Below are 19464 nucleotides of genomic sequence, written 5' to 3' on the forward strand. Positions count from 1 at the left end.
ATATACAACTGAAAAACACAACTTCACATGATGCAAATTAACCTGTGAATTCATGTATATTGAAATTCCTTTACACGTGTATATGAGTGACAAATATCTTACATTTTATAATATATATCTACATTGTTTTTTATTTTTCGTAAATATTATTTACCCCGGTAGTCATACGTAATTTCTTGTTTTCATGATGTCGTTTGTGCATGGCCGTAACATTCAATCTTCAAACGGAATGACGTAGTTTTCATTAACCGGTACCGCTAAATACGTTTAATGATTATATGTACATTTACCATTTATTAAATACGTTTTGTTATAAATTACCAGCAAACAGGCTAGTATCTTCAAAGCGTACATTTTCTGTTAATATATACTGGACAAATTATTATTATTATTATTTTTACGATATGTAGCATATCTAATTGAACAGTTGAACTTTGGCGGTATATTACTCAACCCCAAATAACTGCTCAATACTACTAGAAAGAGAAGACATGGTGGTACCATCAATTGTGTTTAATGACCAGACTTTCATATACCACCTGTGGTCAGGGACCTATTGTTTGTATAGGTCCCTGCTGTAGTTTATGACACTTTGCTGTTAGTTAAGTAGGGACAATATCTGATTAAAACGAGATAATCGGCTTGTGCCGAACAAAGGGGGCAATTAAACATCGGGATACAAAGGCTAACACGATTTTAAGATTGATGCAAACAATCAAATCAAACCAATTAAATTAAATTAATGTGTCAAAGTGTTAGTTTTCTAGACAGACAGACAATACTTTTTTTAGTAATTTCCTTTTTACTCCCATCGTCAACATAATATGTTTTGTATATAACAATAAAAATACATATATGTTGCTTTAAGGTAGGTGAAACTATGCCACAAAGTATATTTACATTTTTTTTAGGGTAGGTGTACCCATTGAGCATAAAAAGCGCACAACGAATATACAATATATGTAATTTATTTTGTAAAGTCGCGATAAATTCCTTTTGTTAAATTATATTATTAAAAGGACACAAGAAAATCTATTTATGGTGTTGTTTTTTTTCCCGTTTGCCTGTTTGCATTTAAAAATAAAATATTTTGCCAATAATACTACCGAGTTTATAATGTGTGCATTGATGTAATCAGCTATGGTCAGATTACAGAATGATATAATTGTAAAATTTAGTTCAATGTTTTGGAAGACTTTTTTTAGTTGACTTGCACAATGTACCTCGTCAACATCACAGTCATGTGGTTGATATTGATACGCGCCAGAAAACATATTTCAACAAACACGAGTATGAATAAATCAAATGTATATTGGGGTACATAAGATGAACAATGGGTAAATTACGTTATACGATTTAACAAATTTGATCTGATACTCAAAGATTCCTTAACACATAAACAAAGTGTTATTAGTTCGGACCCTGTTCTTTAGTTGCAGCAATTGTACATACTTAATAACAGATGGATTATGGATTATCATAGTGGTAGGTTAATATATGCTGTGTGCATGGAATCGATCTATTTATTGTTTGTTTTTATTCTTATTTGTTTGAGTACAGTACAACAACTTTTGGGATGTTTAAATCTAAAAATGATCGTATACATATCAAAATATATTAAATAATGTATTTAATATAGATGTAGAGCGTGACAATAAATATCGTGCTCGATATCTCCCCTTTGATCGTGTCTTTCTTTTGCCTACCAGAGTAGCACGGATAAAGACACGCAGGTGCGCGTGACGTCACGCGTGAATTGGTCTATTGGACAATGACAACATTTGTGTGTATACATATAATAAAAAAAATAAGATAAAGAGAAAAAATACCTGTATTTTACGCTACTTTATAAATGAGTACACACAAATATGCTCTTTGAAGCTGGTTATTTTGTGTCACTTGTGCAATACAAAATAATAAACAGGAAGTTTTTTGATGGCATTATTGGTTGACCTGCTCTCCCATAAACCGATTTTATGTTTTAGCCTTACTGGTTACACTGCAGTAACAACAGACACACACATTTTCTAAGCAGAGTTGTCGTTCGTACCTCAACATGAACCGCAGTGTAAGAGAGTGGCACAATAGGATCAAGTAACGACACAATAACAGATGCACCGACACCCCTATAAATGTTTAACACATAAAAAGTCAGTTTTATATACAATTGTTTCCAGTTCCCGCGTAGCTCAGTTTTGAATTCCGCGTAAATTATTAGAGTCAAAACGGCCCCAAGTCAAAACGTCCCCAAGTCAAAACTAGTCAAAACGGCCCCACTTTGGTCAAAACGTCCCCAAAGTCATTTTTAAAGATGGTCTAGTTACTATGACACCTGGTTACTTAAGGCCCGTACCCAGCTGCGGGCCCTGAGGCCCGCCCCCCCCCCCCCTCCAGCTGGCTGTTGAGTTATGTTTGTTTTTTTTAAATAATGGGCCTTCTTCGAATTGTTCTCATAAAACGGCCAACAGAACACCTTTTCTCAATACAAAATAGCAGATGTGTTTTATTGTCCCTGATTAGCGCGGATTAGCGCTTACTTATGGAGATAAGCCCCAAGACAATGTTTTCTTATCGCCGTGTACACACATATTCGGCTAGATTGCACTTTACCGGTACGCAGTTGTTAACCACTATTGACAAAGCGGGGGTTTGGGGGCGGTAGCCCCCGATACTAAGGAAATATATCGGATAAAAAGGATTATTAAGTGTTGCTGTAAGTGTTCGGTGTTGTGGGTTAGGGTTAGGGTTAGTGTACGCTTTTCCGTTCTTTTTTACGTACCGGTAAAGTGCAATTGCCCCACATATTCAATCAGTCAATTACCCCTTGTGATCATGGATGCTTTATCTATCGATGATTGATGTAACACGTCTTTTGATTGGTCAAGGAAAGAGAATCAGCGAATCAAAGTAACTTATACACGCGGTTTGAACAAATAATGTTGAGAATTAATTATAGGTATTGATACTCGTTATTTTTTGAAAAGGTACACATCTTTGTCTTAGTCCAAGGTCCATAACTTCGCAAAAAATCAATGGACCGGAACGAAACTCATACGTCATTTGTAAGTAATGTAGGTAGACCTTATAGTGTTTTGCAAATAATTCCGGAAAATGATATGCCGGACGACCAAATGGACGGAGAGTCCAACTGCTATATGCCATTCTATCGGGGGCATCAAAACCAGCTCAATATATGAAAGAGGTTCGTAAAAAGCCTCCGGAAAACAGTTATTGTAGAGAAATTTTTAAAGTCCAAGGGCCGGGAGACCCCTACTGCACCCTCCCCGGTTCGGTCCCCCAGTCAAAAATTCCTGCGTGCGGCCTTGACTTCGGTATCGTAAAACAGTGCCACTACGGCACATGGGTTTTAATTTGAAATGAAACAAAACACTTAAACTATAATAATTGTTTGCAATTAGTATTAGACTATTTCAACGTCTGTAAAAATATAAATATAAAAAATCGATGCAGTCGGTCGGTCGGTCCGTCCGTTCGTCCGTCGGTCGATCTGCATGACCCTCAATAAATATATTGTTTGATACGTTTAGACTCAAAAGGATGGCCTGTTGTTTTGTCAAATTCGCTGATATGAATGTAGAGTTGAAAAAAAGACAATGTTTTGAAATTTCATTCAATTTTTAGACATTATTATCAAATATATATATCAACCGTAACACACCGTCAAAATATACAAAATGTAGTTATCAGTAACCCTCTAATCGATTATTTGGTGCATTTGTATTCACAATTCGTAAAATATCTTTACGAAGATGTTTTGAGTGAAGTAAAATCGCTTCTAAAAATAAAAATCTATCATTTTTTTTTGACACATTACATTATTTATTGGAAACACTTGCAGATAGAACAAACTACAGTAAAAGACAACTTCCTTCTATGACGTCACCGGAAATCAAAGGAATTGTCATCGATCTGGGAGAGGTTTATGAAAATTATCAGCTTCTTTTCAGTCATGTCAATTAGATAGCGGTAATACATATTGTTCGTTTCTACAAAATAGTCTTCTGTGACTCGCTAAAATGAACGGGCTATCCTTTAGTGAGTTGTGTTGTTTGTTTTGTTGTCCGCCATGTCCATCCAGAATTGCTGCGAAATTGGCGTTTCTGCCTCCGGATCCAACCTACTCACTGGTCCACGATGAAGCAAACTCAAGATACAGTTTTCATCTCACAGACCGCGCCGAATGGCAGTATTCACAACGTGAACTGGACTTAATAGAAGTCTTTCAAACTAGAACCTCAAAGGGGAATAGGATCTCGTGCATGTACGCTAAGTGTTCACCCAATGCACGGTACACATTGTTATTTAGTCATGGAAATGCTGTTGATCTGGGGCAAATGAGCAGCTTCTACATTGGACTTGGAACCCGAATAAATTGTAACATTTTTAGCTATGATTATTCAGGCTATGGTACTAGTACAGGGAAGCCATCAGAAAAAAATCTGTATGCAGACATTGATGCAGCTTGGCAGTCGCTTAGGTCAAGATATGGAATTTGCCCTCAAAACATTATACTCTATGGACAAAGTATAGGGACAGTTCCCACTGTAGATCTTGCCGCCCGATATGAGGTAGCTGCTGTTGTACTGCACTCTCCCTTAATGTCAGGAATGAGAGTGGCTTTCCCAGAAACAAAACGCACATGGTTTTTTGATGCATTTCCAAGGTAATAAATGATATTGCATTTGTTTACAGTACAGTCCACATGTTTTCCCCAATTTTCCTCGCTACTCCGCGGGCACGCTTATGGAGGGAGATTAAGAACATCCCGTGATACTTGGAGTTTGCCTGATTGGGGTCTCCGAGGTTAACAATCGGCAAATTGATAAGCCGACGCGGCGGCCATCGTTGTAGGCAACGCGGAGGAAACTCGTGTTTAACGAGATAACGATCAATTTAACTTTGCTTGACTTCCTGATTTAAATAAAATTTCATTTATTACAAGTTTTTGTACATACTGCGTATGACGCAATAAAACATTTTTTGTACATGATCGTATTGCATTTAATCAAAATTTAAATTTTCTCGTCCAATGAAAGCTGCATCCCATAATGCACTGTACTCTTTACACTAATGAAAAATGGCATAGGCATAAGGTTGTGTTTATGAAATTCTTAAACATATTTATCGTCATAAATGTTTAAGATTATTTTTTCGTAAGTGATGTAATTATATTGGATTATCAGATAAATGTGAACATTAGAAAAGCAGTATGTATACATTTATCGATACGATTCGGTTGATTAGCCACAGTATTTAAAAAAAAAATAATTACAATGTTTTTATTTTATGGCATGCACAGTAGCACACTGCTACCGCGGTGTTGCCCGGCGGTGTCTTGATAAAAGAAATCGTCTGCATTTACCGACTAGGCTAAAGTAATACATGTCGCGGGTATTAGCTAACTCGGCGGAAAGCCAAGCGTTTAAGCGCGTACACCTTGCCTTCACTGCAGCGGAAGCACTCGCTAGCAGACCAAAGCCCCCAGAGGGAGTAAGTTTTTTGGGAAAACTTGTAGACAGTACTGTATGTCTACAATCTTTTGTTTGAAGGATGACAACAGCTGATCTAATTTTATATATAATGTATCTTGTTTGTAGAGTTAATTTATTTATAATTTCATTAATTAATAAATTTTGGCAGCATGTTATGTATTGATATATCATTAATTACAGTTTAACAATGCAAATTATCATTACATTGTACTTACATTATTCTTGCATAGTTTTGCCCATTATTTATTTTCATGCTTTTTTTTTCAATGTCCTAATTCTAGTACTTCTTACTAGTGAAAATGTTGTATTTTTCAACATAATGATCTAGGACCAATAGCCTCAGAATCTTTATTTAATTGATAAAGATCTAATTCTTTTCTAGGCATTTTTTGGCTGATTTAATATCAATTATTGGGACATATTGACATTTCAAAATCTGAGCATTTACCCAATAATATCTTGTCTTCTGTTATTGTTTCTAGTTTTGGCAAATATGGAGTTGTTTAATGGTGCTATGTCGAGTCTCAATACAATATAGATTTTGTTAGAACATGTGGGAGACTGATACAATTTAAAGAAGAAATAGTAACCTTGATGCAGGTGTAATTTCATTTGGTTAGTAAGAGTATTTGTTTTATTATTATTAAACAGGTTTTTCTGGTATTTTCCTTGGGCTTTTTGTCCCAAAGGATTAAGCGGTTGGTAATCATGCAGCTGACACTGACTTGCTCAGTTTTGTAAATTTTAACTTAAGTGAAATAATAAAACTGGGGATTGGGGCCGGGGTCCTTACAGTTACATGGGGGAATTTTGCGCTGTTTTGGGCGAAAATGGGAATCGTAGAATATCTATAAAAGTAAATAAAATATTATTTTTCTTAGAGGGGAAGTTTTAGCTGAAAAGGGGAAAAAAGTATACTATTTAAGGGGGGAATAGGGCTGAATTTCGGCCCCAAAAAATGCCAAATGAGGGCCCTGCTGTATGTTATAAGCCATTATTTACTCCCTCAAACAAATCTTTATCGTTGTTTTGCAGCATTGACAAAGTACAGAAAATAACATCACCTGTGCTAGTGATTCATGGAACTGAAGATGAAGTGATAGATTTCTCCCACGGCCTTGCAATATTTGAACGCTGCCCACGTACAGTTGAACCATTGTGGGTAGAGGGAGCTGGACATAACGATGTGGAATTGTTTGGGCCATATCTTGAGCGACTGAAACAGTTTGTGACTGTGGACTTGGCTGTCAACTGACGCCAGCAGACGGGAGAGGGTGGGGATTGTAACAATGCAACTGTTGCCCAGTTAGATTTGGTCACGGAGCTGGAAACACTTTTGTGATGCAGCTATTGCAGCAAAGCCGGGCCGTGTCCTTATCAACTGTGAATAAATTACTACCAGTATCAATGATTTTTATGTCCCCCTTTATAGTAGTGGGGGACATATTGTTTTTGCCCTGTCTGTTGGTCTGTTTGCGCCAACTTTAACATTTTGCAATAACTTTTGCTATATTGAAGATAGCAACTTCATATTTGGCATGCATGTGTATCTCATAAAGCTGCACATTTTGAGTGGTGAAAGGTCAAGGTCAAGGTCAGAGGTCAAATATATGTGGCCAAAATCGCTAATTTTATGAATACTTTTGCAATATTGAAGATAGCAACTTGATATTTGGCATGCATGTGTATCTCATGGAGCTGCACATTTTGAGTGGTGAAAGGTCAAGGTCATCCTTCAAGGTCAGAGTTCAAATATATGTGGCCCAAATCGCTTATTTTATAAATACTTTTGCAATATTGAAGATAGCAACTTGATATTTGGCATGCATGTGCATCTCATGGAGCTGCACATTTTGAGTGGTGAAATGTCAAGGTCAAGGTCATCCTTTAAGGTCAGAGGTCAAATATATGTGGCCCAAATCGCTTATTTTATGAATACTTTTGCAATATTGAAGATAGCAACTTGATATTTGGCATGCATGTGTATCTCATGGAGCTGCACATTTTGAGTGGTGAAAGGTCAAGGTCAAGGTTATCCTTCACAAGGTCAAGGTCATCCTTCAAGGTCATACGTCATATAGGGGGACATTGTGTTTCACAAACACATCTTGTTGCTATAGTTACTATAGTGAATAATCATTAAGTCACTGAGTCTCACTCAGTTGAATATTTAATTTTCTTGGTATATTTTTATACTTGTACTTGGTATGTGTAAAAATTGCAAAATAAGAACATTTTTGTTTGTACTGGTGTAACTATTTGCTATTTGTTATTTTAAAAAAACTTGCATCGAGTTGTTAGAAAATTTTATTTATTATTTTGACAGCTTTTTGGGGTTAATTAAAATTTAATTGTGTTAAAGGAATTTGAATGCCTTGTTATATTTTCTGCACTTTTTTAAGAATAAATCAAAATGTAACAAATACAAAATTTGGACAATTCAAAATAGTCAAATATTTATCCAGGAAATTCAGGTCTTTTTCTTTTATTTACTCTTACCTGCAGTGTACATGTACATCATCATGAATTGCATACTTGTACTTGTAATTATCACATTACAGATGAGAGTGCTTTACTAATTACTTTATACTCAGTTGAAGGCTGAATGTTCCCAATTTATCCAATGTTCTATCAAACCTGCATTGTACTCCTGTCATGTCTGGATAATGTCTTACTGCACCTTATGAATGTGCATATGTTTACATGAGACAGGCGTATGGTTTTAGTGTACTGATAAGATCAATGTTTGAATTCCTTCATAAAGTATGTACAGGTGTGTAGAATTATATCAGCAATAATACATGCTAGAGTTAAATGCATGTAAAATGTTATATTTACCCTTAAAGTGCTTCAACAAACAGTGCGGTCACCAGTAAGAATTGTTGCAATGTAGCCTGTATAAAAATGTGCTACATAATATATGACTATCGTTGTATGTCTTATTGGTCTTTGAAAATACCAGTGGTTGTTTTGGGCGAGCAAGTCAGAATTCCTATACTTATTAACATCAGAGAAAAAAACAGAAAATGTATTTATAAGTAAACTTTAATTCAAAAGAAGACTATTGGTTATAAAGCAATGATTACAGTTGCTGAAAAATTGATGCATGCAAATAAATGGGTATTTAATAAAATCCCTCAAGCAAATAAGCTTCCTTTTATGCGTTTATTTTTTCAACTCCCACACCAAAAGCATTTTTCTAGGAGTAATACTCATTTTTACATGCATCTTTCATTTGGCACCAAGTGCTCAAAAACTGATAACAACCGTGTGAACATGCATCATTGTAATGCAGGGAACATGTTACATCATTTAAAATATTTGTTTAAGTGTTTGAAATGCAAATCTATTCCTAAGCAGGTTAAGTGTAATTTGATGTACATGTCACATGGAAGTTTGTGACGGATTTGATAATATAAACCTTAAACAATATAACAGAAACGTTGGTAATAATTATTGAAACACATGTAAGAAATTGAGGATATTGTTGGATTAGGTGGATTATCGATTTTAATTCACAAGTGATCATAGAAAATAATATTTTCACGAGTGTCGCTGCCACGAGTGAAAATATATATTTTCTATTATCACGAGCGTTCAAGTATCCAACAAATTTTCTTTTTATTTAATGCTTTTTTCACAGTTCAAATACATTGTTAAAGAGATTAACTAAAGAATTTCGCTAGGATAATGACGTCATTTCTTAAAAAAAAAATGACGTCATTTCACAGTAAACAGTTTTATCGATAATTTTCACTGTTAATTTTCACTGTTTAAACAGTGAAATTATCAGTTTTAATTCACTGATATTTCTCTATAAACTACCGGAAAGAATACAATATATAACTATATTCATAAAATGAATGTTAGCTTGCAGATTATTCAAACAGCTTTTCTTCTTCCATTTTGTTACTTAACCTTTTTTTTTTAACTTACCTTTCTCGCCAGTAAATCTTATCCCAAGTTAATTTGAATCAGATGTTTTGTACATGTATATTGTAGACAGGAAAGTAGAACATTTATTACTTTATTGTGTATTGCATAATTTTTAATTTTAACCTATGTATGCATGAATTACACATATACATATAGTTTTCAATGGTGTCAGCTTTACATTTTGTGTAATTGATATCATTTCTGATTTATGTTACTATGTATCATATGACTTGCACATACTTGATGAAGATTATCTTTTTGCGCAATTCTAAATCTTCATTTAATAGATACAAGTTTACTTAACAATGGAAGCACAAATACATTATAACATAGAATAGTTAATATAAAAAACTAGGCAGTATAGAACAGGCTCACCCGTAAAATATTACTTTCATGTGCTTTCTTGACTGAATCTTGACACAGCTGCAAGTCATAAGAGGAATATTTGTCCACTAATATTATGTTCAACAGTTAAAGATAATTGATGAGTTTAAAAATAACATACATGTGAACCATGTTCCAAATAGGTTGTTCTGTGTTACCATACATATCAGAAAACATAAAAGTTTGTGGGATGGTTTGTTGATATTTTTAGTGTTCATATTTTTAGTATACATTTATTAATTTCGCATGCAATGTGAGCAGTTTCTTCATACTTAAGAAGTATATTCCATTTGTGGAATATGTTATAAAGATATATCTGTAAAATGAGCGGCATTATTTTACAATGTGTCTTCTGCCATATGCGATCAGCCTAGCTACACTGTCCACTCATGAAACTGTGACACCATACATGACTTTGAGAAAGACAGTGTAGCTCCTGACCACACTGCAAAATTGCGAAGGCTGTACTCGAGCTTCACTGGTTGCACGTCGTATAAGACCCATTTTGACATTTAGTTTTCAAATGTGCTGAATTATTTGTAAGATGTACCGGTACAGAGCTTCATACTATGCTTTGCATTTGGTTTGTTTATGTTATAATGTTTTGTTTTTTAAGATTATATTGTTTGTATCAGTAAACAAAAATAAGTGTTCATTTCGTAACTCTGGTTTGAAACATGTCTTATATTTTGTGCTCATCCCTAGGGTTAAAACTGTTGAACTTTGTGGGTGTTTGTAGTCACTTTACATTAACTTACTGTACATAGATGTGACTTCATAGAATGTTGTGTTAAACCTCATTCCATATTATCTGCTGTATTTAATTTAAATGAAAAGCAAATGGAGTTGGTTGTTGTTATAAGGGTAGATTCTCAAATTTTGCACTTCATTTAGTTTGATGTTGTGTTATTTAATAGTATGAAGCAAGTACTTTTTATTGAAAATAACCATGGCAAAATTTTTAAGCTTCTTTCAGCTGCCAGCAGTATTAAAGAAGTAAATAGAATTGTTATTTAAATACTAAAAAGCATTTAAGAAAAAATGAGCAAGGATGTCATCTGGGTTTCACAATGATTATTTACTTTCGTCAAAATCCTCCTATTCACTGATTTGATTATTTGTTTTTTAAATACAAATTTATTTATTGGAACAATAACTTTAAGTGAATCCTTTAAGAAAACCTGTTTATTACATCCCTCTATGGTCTATGGCATGATTGCACTATTGCAGCATGCATAAATGAAAACGCTGTGTAGTTAACCAGTCACTATTTGTCACTAAACATTTATCAGACAAATGATGGGTTTTTGTTCCAGTGGGAAAGAATGTCACATGGTTATATGAAAAGTTTGCTTGGAGTCTTTGGCTAGACAACTTTAACCAGGGATTTATGCCTATGTATTAAATTTATTGTGGTCTTTAAATCAATTTGCTTGGTTCTGTTAATTATATTTAAATGATGTTTTTTTAATTTTTAAATTAATTTCCTCTGTAGGTACTTCAACACAAGTTGCTGTTATTCTTGAATTTTCTATTTATGTATATATTTGTTCCACGGATATGATGCTCTATATGTACACAATGTACATGTAGTTATAGGAATGGTACACATTTTAAACTTTACTCAGTTTAGTCTGTACTTGATGTAATACAGGGTGGTTGTATAACATAGAATGTAAACAAATGAAAAACCTAACATATAATAAAGTTCCAAAGATTTCCTCAAATTAGATTTTATTTGCTTAATTTACTTGCTATGCATCATTTTTAGCCGGATTTTTTTCGAAAAAATCTCGGCTTATAGATTGATGTTGTCGGGCGGGCGGGGGGGGGCGGGCGGGCGGGGTGGCGGCGTGCTCCAAAATGTTAAAGTTCTTATTTCATGGTATAACTTTGGTATGCTTGGACCTAGAGTCTTCAAACTTGACATGAAGGTTGGCCAGGATTAACAGATGACCACTGGTCATTTCAAGGTCATTCATTTGAAGGTCAAGGTCACTGTGACCTTCAATATAAAAAATGTTAAAGTTGTTATAACTTTGGTATGCTTGGACCTAGAGTCTTGAAACTTGACATGAAGGTTGGCCATAACTAGTTAGTAACCACTGGTCATTTCAAGGTCATTCATTTGAAGGTCAAGGTCACTGTGACCTTGAATGTAAAAATGTTAAAGTTCTTATTTCATGGTATAACTTTGGTATGCTTGGACCTAGAGTCTTCAAACTTGACATGAAGGTTGGCCAGGATTAACAGATGACCACTGGTCATTTCAAGGTCATTCATTTGAAGGTGAAGGTCACTGTGACCTTCAATATAAAAATGTTAAAGTTGTTATAACTTTGGTATGCTTGGACCTAGAGTCTTCAAACTTGAAATAAAGATTGGCCAGTACTAGAAGATGACCACTGGTCATTTCAATGTCATTCATTTGAAGGTCAATGTCACTGTGACCTTAAATGTTAAAATTGAGTGGACTGAAGGCTACCCCGCCAAGTGAAACCACAGACTATCATTCAAGCTTGGATCATATTTATGTGTCCAATCTATCTGCTAGAACTGGTGTGATAGAAACCTTTTGGAGTGATCATAAGGCTGTCTGGATTTCTGTGTAGGTATGTGAAAGCAAAACAATAAATAGTATTATTTCATCTAAGTTTATTTTCTTACATTTGATAATGAAATTGATGGAAACTTCAAACAATATGTTACTAATTTGCTAATAAAAAAATTGAGATCAAACTTTCCTAATTGTCAATTCAAGTTCATATTTGTGACCTTAAATGTTATTGTTGTTCATGTATATGCATGCATTCAAAACATAACACAAGGTTTGCTCATGCCTTGAAAAGTACTTACATTTCATTTTGACCTTTGAACAATATTTCAGTAATTTAAGTATTGCATTGACAAAAACACGAAAGGTACTTTCCTGTCATTTAAATCAAAAATCCGGCTTCAATGCGGTCATCTCCGACCGCGGAACTCTTGTAGTTGGAATTATTTTTGTGAATGGACTGTTGAATTCTATTGTATTGAACATTTTGTAAACTACAATATTTGATTTACAAAAATAAAAATACATGTAAATATTAAATGTGCAATGTATTAAATAGATATACATTATCTGTGAATTATCTATTGTTTGTCTCAGTTGTTATATGTGTTACATAAGTCTCTGCTCAGTTATTTAATGCAGGGTGTTGACAGAATTGTATTTTTTTTGCTATATTAGGACTGATACTAACAATTCTGCTAACAAGTCCATAACTGATCAAATTATGTCTATTTTTGTTAAGGTGAAAGTCTGTGGACAATTGCTGTTGGACAGGCCCAGTGTTTTTTTTAAGTAAAAAGTACATTTATGTAAATTCGTACACAAAAACTTACACAAATAAATCTTATGCAAACTGGACAGAAATGACAATATATTTTAAAACTTTTTTAAGAAGCTAAACTTGATTGACTAAGCTGCTTATAATTGAGTACATCGATTATATCTACAAGAATTGTTTCATTAATTTCCATGTGTCTTAATTTCAATCAGAATTAGTTTGTCTTTCATGAATTCAGTTGCTCCATGTATATGTGTTTCGGGTTTGAACTTGTCCATTTTACCAAAGGTATTTTGAGTGCAGTTTAGAGGTCCCAGCACATAACTCTGCTATTAGCACTTTGTTATCTGTTTCACTATGCTTATACCTTTATTTGATTTATCATCCTTATGTTGCATGTTTGCATTTCTTTTGTATTGTTCTGATTATTTAGTCCATAAAATGTTATGTAACATGCCAATTACTCTGAATTTAGACAATAAAATGTTACAGTACAGAGTGTACTTGTTTTGTGGGGACAACATGGTACTTTCAGATGTGGTGAAATACAGTGTGGGGTCACAATACCAGTGATGAATTTCACCTTAACCCTTTCCCCCATAAGAAGCAAAATGAAAATGGATTTTGCAATCAGCATAAAACCAGAACAGCCTGCGAGTAACTCACAGTCTGTTCAGGTTTTGTGCTGTTTGCTGCTCATCGGTAACTTAAGGGTCGGAAATGAAGCCTTTAAAACTTGAATTTAGTGAGAAAGGCCTTCAATTAAATATAACCTTCTAAGGGACTGCAAATGCGTGAAAATACCTATCTAAGAGGGAAAGGGTTAATAAAACATTAACCCTTTGCATGCTGGGAAATTTGTCGTCTGCTAAAATGTCGTTTGCTGAATTTCTTAAATTAGCATTTTCTTCGATTTTTTTCAGAGAATATCAGAATAGCAAACAGTTTGGATCCTGATGAGACGCCACGTTCTGTGGTGTCTCATCTGGATCCAAACTGTTTGTAAAGGCCTTCAAAATACGGTTCCTGCACTGAAAGGGTTAATATCTTTTGCTTCAGCTTTTAGGCCATGCACACACAATTTGCCTACATCTTGGTACATTGAACCTTATTCAGATATTGGTGTTTGTCTCGTCCATAGCAAATATGAAGCTATGACTAACTACTGTAGTTAAACAAAAACAAGAGGGCCATGGGCCCTAAGGCGTTCACCTGAGATTGAAGGAACTAAACTTTTCTGGGAAGGTGGAGTTCAAAATAATAAAAAAATAAAGTACTTCATGAAACAAATATTTAATCATAAGGTTCACAAGAAGAAATTTGCTCGCCCCTGGAAACCATGCTCTTCAGAGCACCGAAACCATTTCCAAACTAAATCAAGATATTGTAGGAACATATGTTCTCAGCATATTTCATTAAGATTGAACTAAAATATGACTTATAGAGAGTTCACAATGTTTCACTATAGCAATAAAAAGAAATATGCCACCCACCTCAAGGCCTTGCTTTTAAACAAACTGTAACTATTTTCAGACTCACCTTGCAATGATATTTCAAATTAAAACAACAATCAACCCTATTTACAACACAAAACTTTGATACCGGTAATTACACAAAAGCTACTGACCTCATCGATAAACTGTGTGCCATAACAATTTCCCAGCTGAGGCCTATTTCTAGGGACTGGGCATTTAAGCTGCAAGCCTATTACACAATCACATTACCATTTCAAAAGGCATCAATGAATACTACTGTACCAGCACATTTCAGGCACAGTCAATAGAGAATAAATTAGTTGCTGATAAGAAGGTGGCTGAATGGATTAAAGAGTGCATTCCTGACAAGCCATGCATTCATGATTGGAGGTCAAACACAATTCAAGTTATATACAGTTTAGTTATGTACAGATGTAAAACCAGTAAAACAACAAGAATTGTTACATATGAATCTTCTAAGACCTTTCATTCACTGATCTTACTCTTTAAAACTCTTTTATACCTATGCTTGCATTGTTGCAGTACACTAGTGTTGATTGATGCCTTCTTACATAGCCTTCTTAAAGCTTCCTGGAATTTGCCCTAATAAACTGGGATCTCACATCAAAGACCTTTGTTTATATGTCAGATGAACACCATTTATACAGTTTGCAGTCAGTGGATAGTGTTTGTATGATTATCAAAGATTTGTGATTTTAACAGATTTTATTGTGGTTTCAATTTGAAAAATCATTGCAAGGTGAGTCTGAAAATTGTTCCAGTAGTTTTAAAAAAAATTGTCCAAAATAACACACATGTTCACTCTTCAAAATTTCAGACCAAAATTAACATCACTCATTATTTAAAAATCGTAAAAAATTTATTAAAAATACCTACATGGAATAATTTTAAAGTACAAAGAAATATTTCTAATATGGATATAACTAACAATACAGTCATACTGAATGTAACAATTTGCAATTTTCACAGACACTGATTCCCCCCCCCCCATCCCCCGTCCAACAAATGTTTTAACAAATACATTTTATATTCTACACTGGAAATAAGACAAATGGTCATAATTCAGCCCAAACTGGTTGCAGTCAAAATTCCATCCGATCATATACAAGTTGAGGTCAATAGACTGAAAGTTTAACTTTAACCCATTTATGCCGAGCGTCTAGAAAAAAGGCCTTGGCAAACAGCATAGATCCAGATGAAACGGCACATGATAAGGCGTCTCATCTGGGTTTGCGCTGTTTGCTTATAGGAATTTCTGTAAGAAATATTCTAATATAGAAATAAATATACTAGACATCCCTCATTTTGGAAATAAATTGATCCAATTTAGAAGGATGGGAGAGTCCACTAGGCATAAATGGAATAAGTGCAATTCACAGTTATTAAATTGGAATTAAGTACACGTTTTGGGACAAACGTAGGTATTTACTTTAAGTACAATACTTTAATTTAAGCTTACCTTTCTACAGGGGCGTTAAAAAGGTAGGTTAATAACATCATGTGAGATCGTCTAACTATGCTAATGGATTGCACACACACATATACATGTATCTACATATGTGCATGAATGACTTGATTTGATCTATCACGATTTGTTGCTTCAGCGAACTGATGCTTATCTAATGCTTATTGAAGAGTTGAATATGCACGATTTGCAGTTAATACTTAACAGGCTAAAGACATTTATCCTAGCTCAGCTACTTAAATATTTGCATTCGAAAAAAAAAAATAAACAAGAGATGTGTTTGTCAGAAACACAATTCCCCCTACTGCGCCGCTTTGATTTTTTTTGGGTATCATTAGGCAGGTACAGATAATTATCTCCCTTTGAAGCTTATTACTTCCCTTGATTTTTTTTTTAACCTTTGACCTTCAAGGATGACCTTGACCTTTCACCACTCAAAATGTGCAGCTCCATGAGATACACATGCATGCCAAATATCAAGTTACTATCTGAAGCGACATAGAAGTTATGAGCATTCATGGAAACCTAAACACGAAACCTTAACACAAAGTGTGACGGAAAGACAGACGGGCCGTTCGATCACTATATGCCCTCTTTTGGGGGCATAAAAAAACAGTTTATATTCGTAATTGTCAATTCATTATCAACTGATACTATAAGTAAGTTACCGGTAGTTTCTTTTTTTTTTACTGGCCAGTAGACAGTTACCAGAAATTTCTTGTAAAAAATTGTCGCCTGATGTTGGGGAACTGTACCATGATTAACAGAAAAATTGTGAGACTATGGTAATGATCTAGAAGCATGCACCGAGAGCATCGACAACTCAGCTATTTGTCATTTAATACAGTCTCCACAGGCTATGGTGCAATCATAATAATAGTAATCAATAATACTGGTTACTAGTATTATGTCTCTCGAGCAAACTATATTAGATATTTCAGATTTCCTCTATTTGTTGTCACGATTATCTGGGAAAGAAATTTGCAGTTGCCTGTTGGCCCAAAACAAGTAGATTAAGGTTTGTGAAAGCCAATGTAAAAATTTGAGAGTCCATGCTTACAACTACCTTTTAAATAAGATGGCATAAACGTTGCTTACCTGTGGGACATGTAACACTAACCTGTTATGTGCACATTTTGTGTTGTTTATCTAGTGTTTTTTTTACTCTGTATGACACAGACTTTATGTGGCATGACAATATTAGAACACAATGACTTTTTTTCTGTAAACATATATAAAAAAAAACAAGATCCCCTAGACTGTGGCCAAGTCTGACCAGAGGGACATAATTTGAGCGAGTTAAGTAGATTCTTCACACCAAATTTTAAACCCTTATCCTTGTGGTTTCAAAGATTTTTGACTTTTATAGAAATAAAGTATACAAGTCTTTACATAATATTTGACATCTTGGCAATAGCAAATATTGACCCTAAAACATCATTTAAACAAACTTTGCAGAGGACCATTAACTTACATGCCAAATAACAAATCCCCAAACCCAGCTGTTTAATGGATTTTTATTAACTATAGAAATCTGTATAAATCATGTGACCCCTGGGGAATAACAAGTTTTGACCTGAGTAGCATGATTTGAACAACTTAATAGAGAACCACTAGACAATGTTACACACCAAATACTAAAACCCTCAACAGTCTTAAAAATATAATTTGACCCCTGCGGAATGGCCAGCTTTGACGCTATAGACATGATTTCAACATCCATAGCAGAGGACCACTATATGAAGTTACATGCCAAAATACAAACCTCTGAGCCTAGCTAGGGGCATTGCTTCAACACACTTCATAAAGGACTAGCATACAATGTTACACATCAAATATTTTTTGTTTGCTCAACTCCAAACACATCATGTGACCCCTTGACAATGGCCAGTTTTGACCCCAAGTGCATGATTTGAACATGCTTGATAGAGGACCAGTAGACATTGTTACACAAATAATACATCCCTAACACTTGTGTTTTTTTAAGAATATTTAAAGTTTTAATTTTGTCAATCTATTTTTAGCTATTTTGACCTACATAGACAATTGAACAGAAGAAATAACAAGAGGGCCAAGATGGCCCTAGTTTGCTCACCTTTTTTTTACAAGGGATTGTTCATTGCTTAGTTGAAAATTCAGTACGAGCATATTAGATTGGTTCTCTTCTGTTTACTTTTGCAGTGTGAACACTATGATTAATTCTGATTGAGTACTGTGCATTTGCATGGGTTTTTTGCAATGCAAATATTTGCAAGTAATGCTAATTCTACATGTGTTTACAAGGTTTTTGTAAGATTTGGACCTCATGACCAAGATTTTGATCCCACATTTCCAAACGTCAAACTTGACCTATATTTTGAACCCTCATGACCACATCAAACTTTGCTTACAAAAATAAATATTCAGACAAAGATTCATAAAATCTGAAACATAATTGTAGCCTCTAGAGTGTTTACAAGGATTTTGTATAATATAATGAAAATTTTGACAATCTAAGTGCAATAATTCTGATATTTAATATGCGATTTTGCTCATTATCAAACATGACTGAAAACTTGTGGCCATATAGCTTCTCAGCAACTTTGATAAAGAATGCTTGAGAATGTGAATGCTAGAGTGTTTACAAACCAAATGTGGACGGACGGAAGGAGGACGGACAAAGACCGATCCTAAAACCTCACCTGAGCGATCAGGTGAGCGAAAGTTTTTTTTTCCACTGATCTGAGCCATTTTCCAACTTGTCCGAGATATCAATAAAACCAATATCTTGACTAAGTTTAATGATGATTAGGCAAAAAATGTGACTTCTAGAGTGTTCACAAGGTTTCTCAATAGTCATATAAGGAAAACTGCCCCCCCCCCTGGCGGCCATGTTTTTAGACTAATCGGGACCATTTTCAAACTCATCTGAGATATAAATCAAACCAATGTTTTCACCAAGTTTCATGATTATTGGGCAAAAAATGTGACTTCTAGAGTGTTCACAAGCTTTTTTAACTATATAAATATAAGGAAAATGCGCCATCCCCCCTGGCAGCCATGTTTTTCAACGGACCAGAACTATTTTCGAACTCAACTCTTGTATCTAGAAAACAAATGTTCTGACCAAATTTTATGAAGATTGGACCAAAAATGTGACTTCTAGAGTGTTCATATGTTTTCACTATATACATTCACTGTATAGAGAAAACTGCCCCGCCCCCTGGTGGCCAAGTTTCTTCACCGATCTCGACCATTTTGAAACTCCTCTGAGATATCAATAAAACCAATGTTTTGACCAATTTTCATGATGATTGGGCACAAATTGTGACTTCTAGTGTTCACAAGGTTTCTCTATA

The 19464-nt window shown here is 34.5% G+C and overlaps 2 protein-coding genes across 5 annotated transcripts in view; one reads left to right on the forward strand and one right to left on the reverse strand.

Annotated features, from left to right (window-relative positions):
• Positions 1–8154, reverse strand: part of LOC127880124 (coiled-coil domain-containing protein 124-like) — a 79183-nt gene extending 71029 nt beyond the window's left edge. Inside the window, exon 1 of one of the 2 annotated variants that reach the window (XM_052427359.1) lies at positions 8013–8154. In XM_052427359.1, coding sequence (XP_052283319.1) covers positions 8013–8046 — 34 coding nt within the window. In that variant the 5' untranslated portion in view covers positions 8047–8154. Of the gene's footprint in view, positions 1–1829; positions 1998–8012 lie in introns of those variants that run through there. The other variant, XM_052427360.1, reaches the window with a different exon arrangement.
• On the forward strand, positions 3751–7874 carry LOC127880123 (alpha/beta hydrolase domain-containing protein 17B-like). 3 transcript variants are annotated; one of them, XR_008049427.1, is made up of 3 exons: positions 3751–4684; positions 6549–7234; positions 7533–7874. XR_008049427.1 is itself a non-coding variant. In XM_052427358.1 (2 exons), exons 1-2 carry the CDS (start codon positions 4038–4040, stop codon positions 6766–6768), a joined length of 867 nt encoding a protein of 288 aa, XP_052283318.1. In that variant the 5' UTR covers positions 3751–4037; the 3' UTR covers positions 6769–7874. The 3 variants fall into 3 exon arrangements, 1 of the variants encoding a protein (XP_052283318.1); XR_008049429.1 differs by having other exon boundaries at positions 7539–7874; XM_052427358.1 differs by having other exon boundaries at positions 6549–7874.
• Positions 8155–19464: the final 11310 nt, after the last annotated feature.

This window comes from Dreissena polymorpha, chromosome 4 (genome assembly GCF_020536995.1).
Source record: "Dreissena polymorpha isolate Duluth1 chromosome 4, UMN_Dpol_1.0, whole genome shotgun sequence".
NCBI classification, from domain to species: Eukaryota; Metazoa; Mollusca; class Bivalvia; order Myida; family Dreissenidae; genus Dreissena; species Dreissena polymorpha.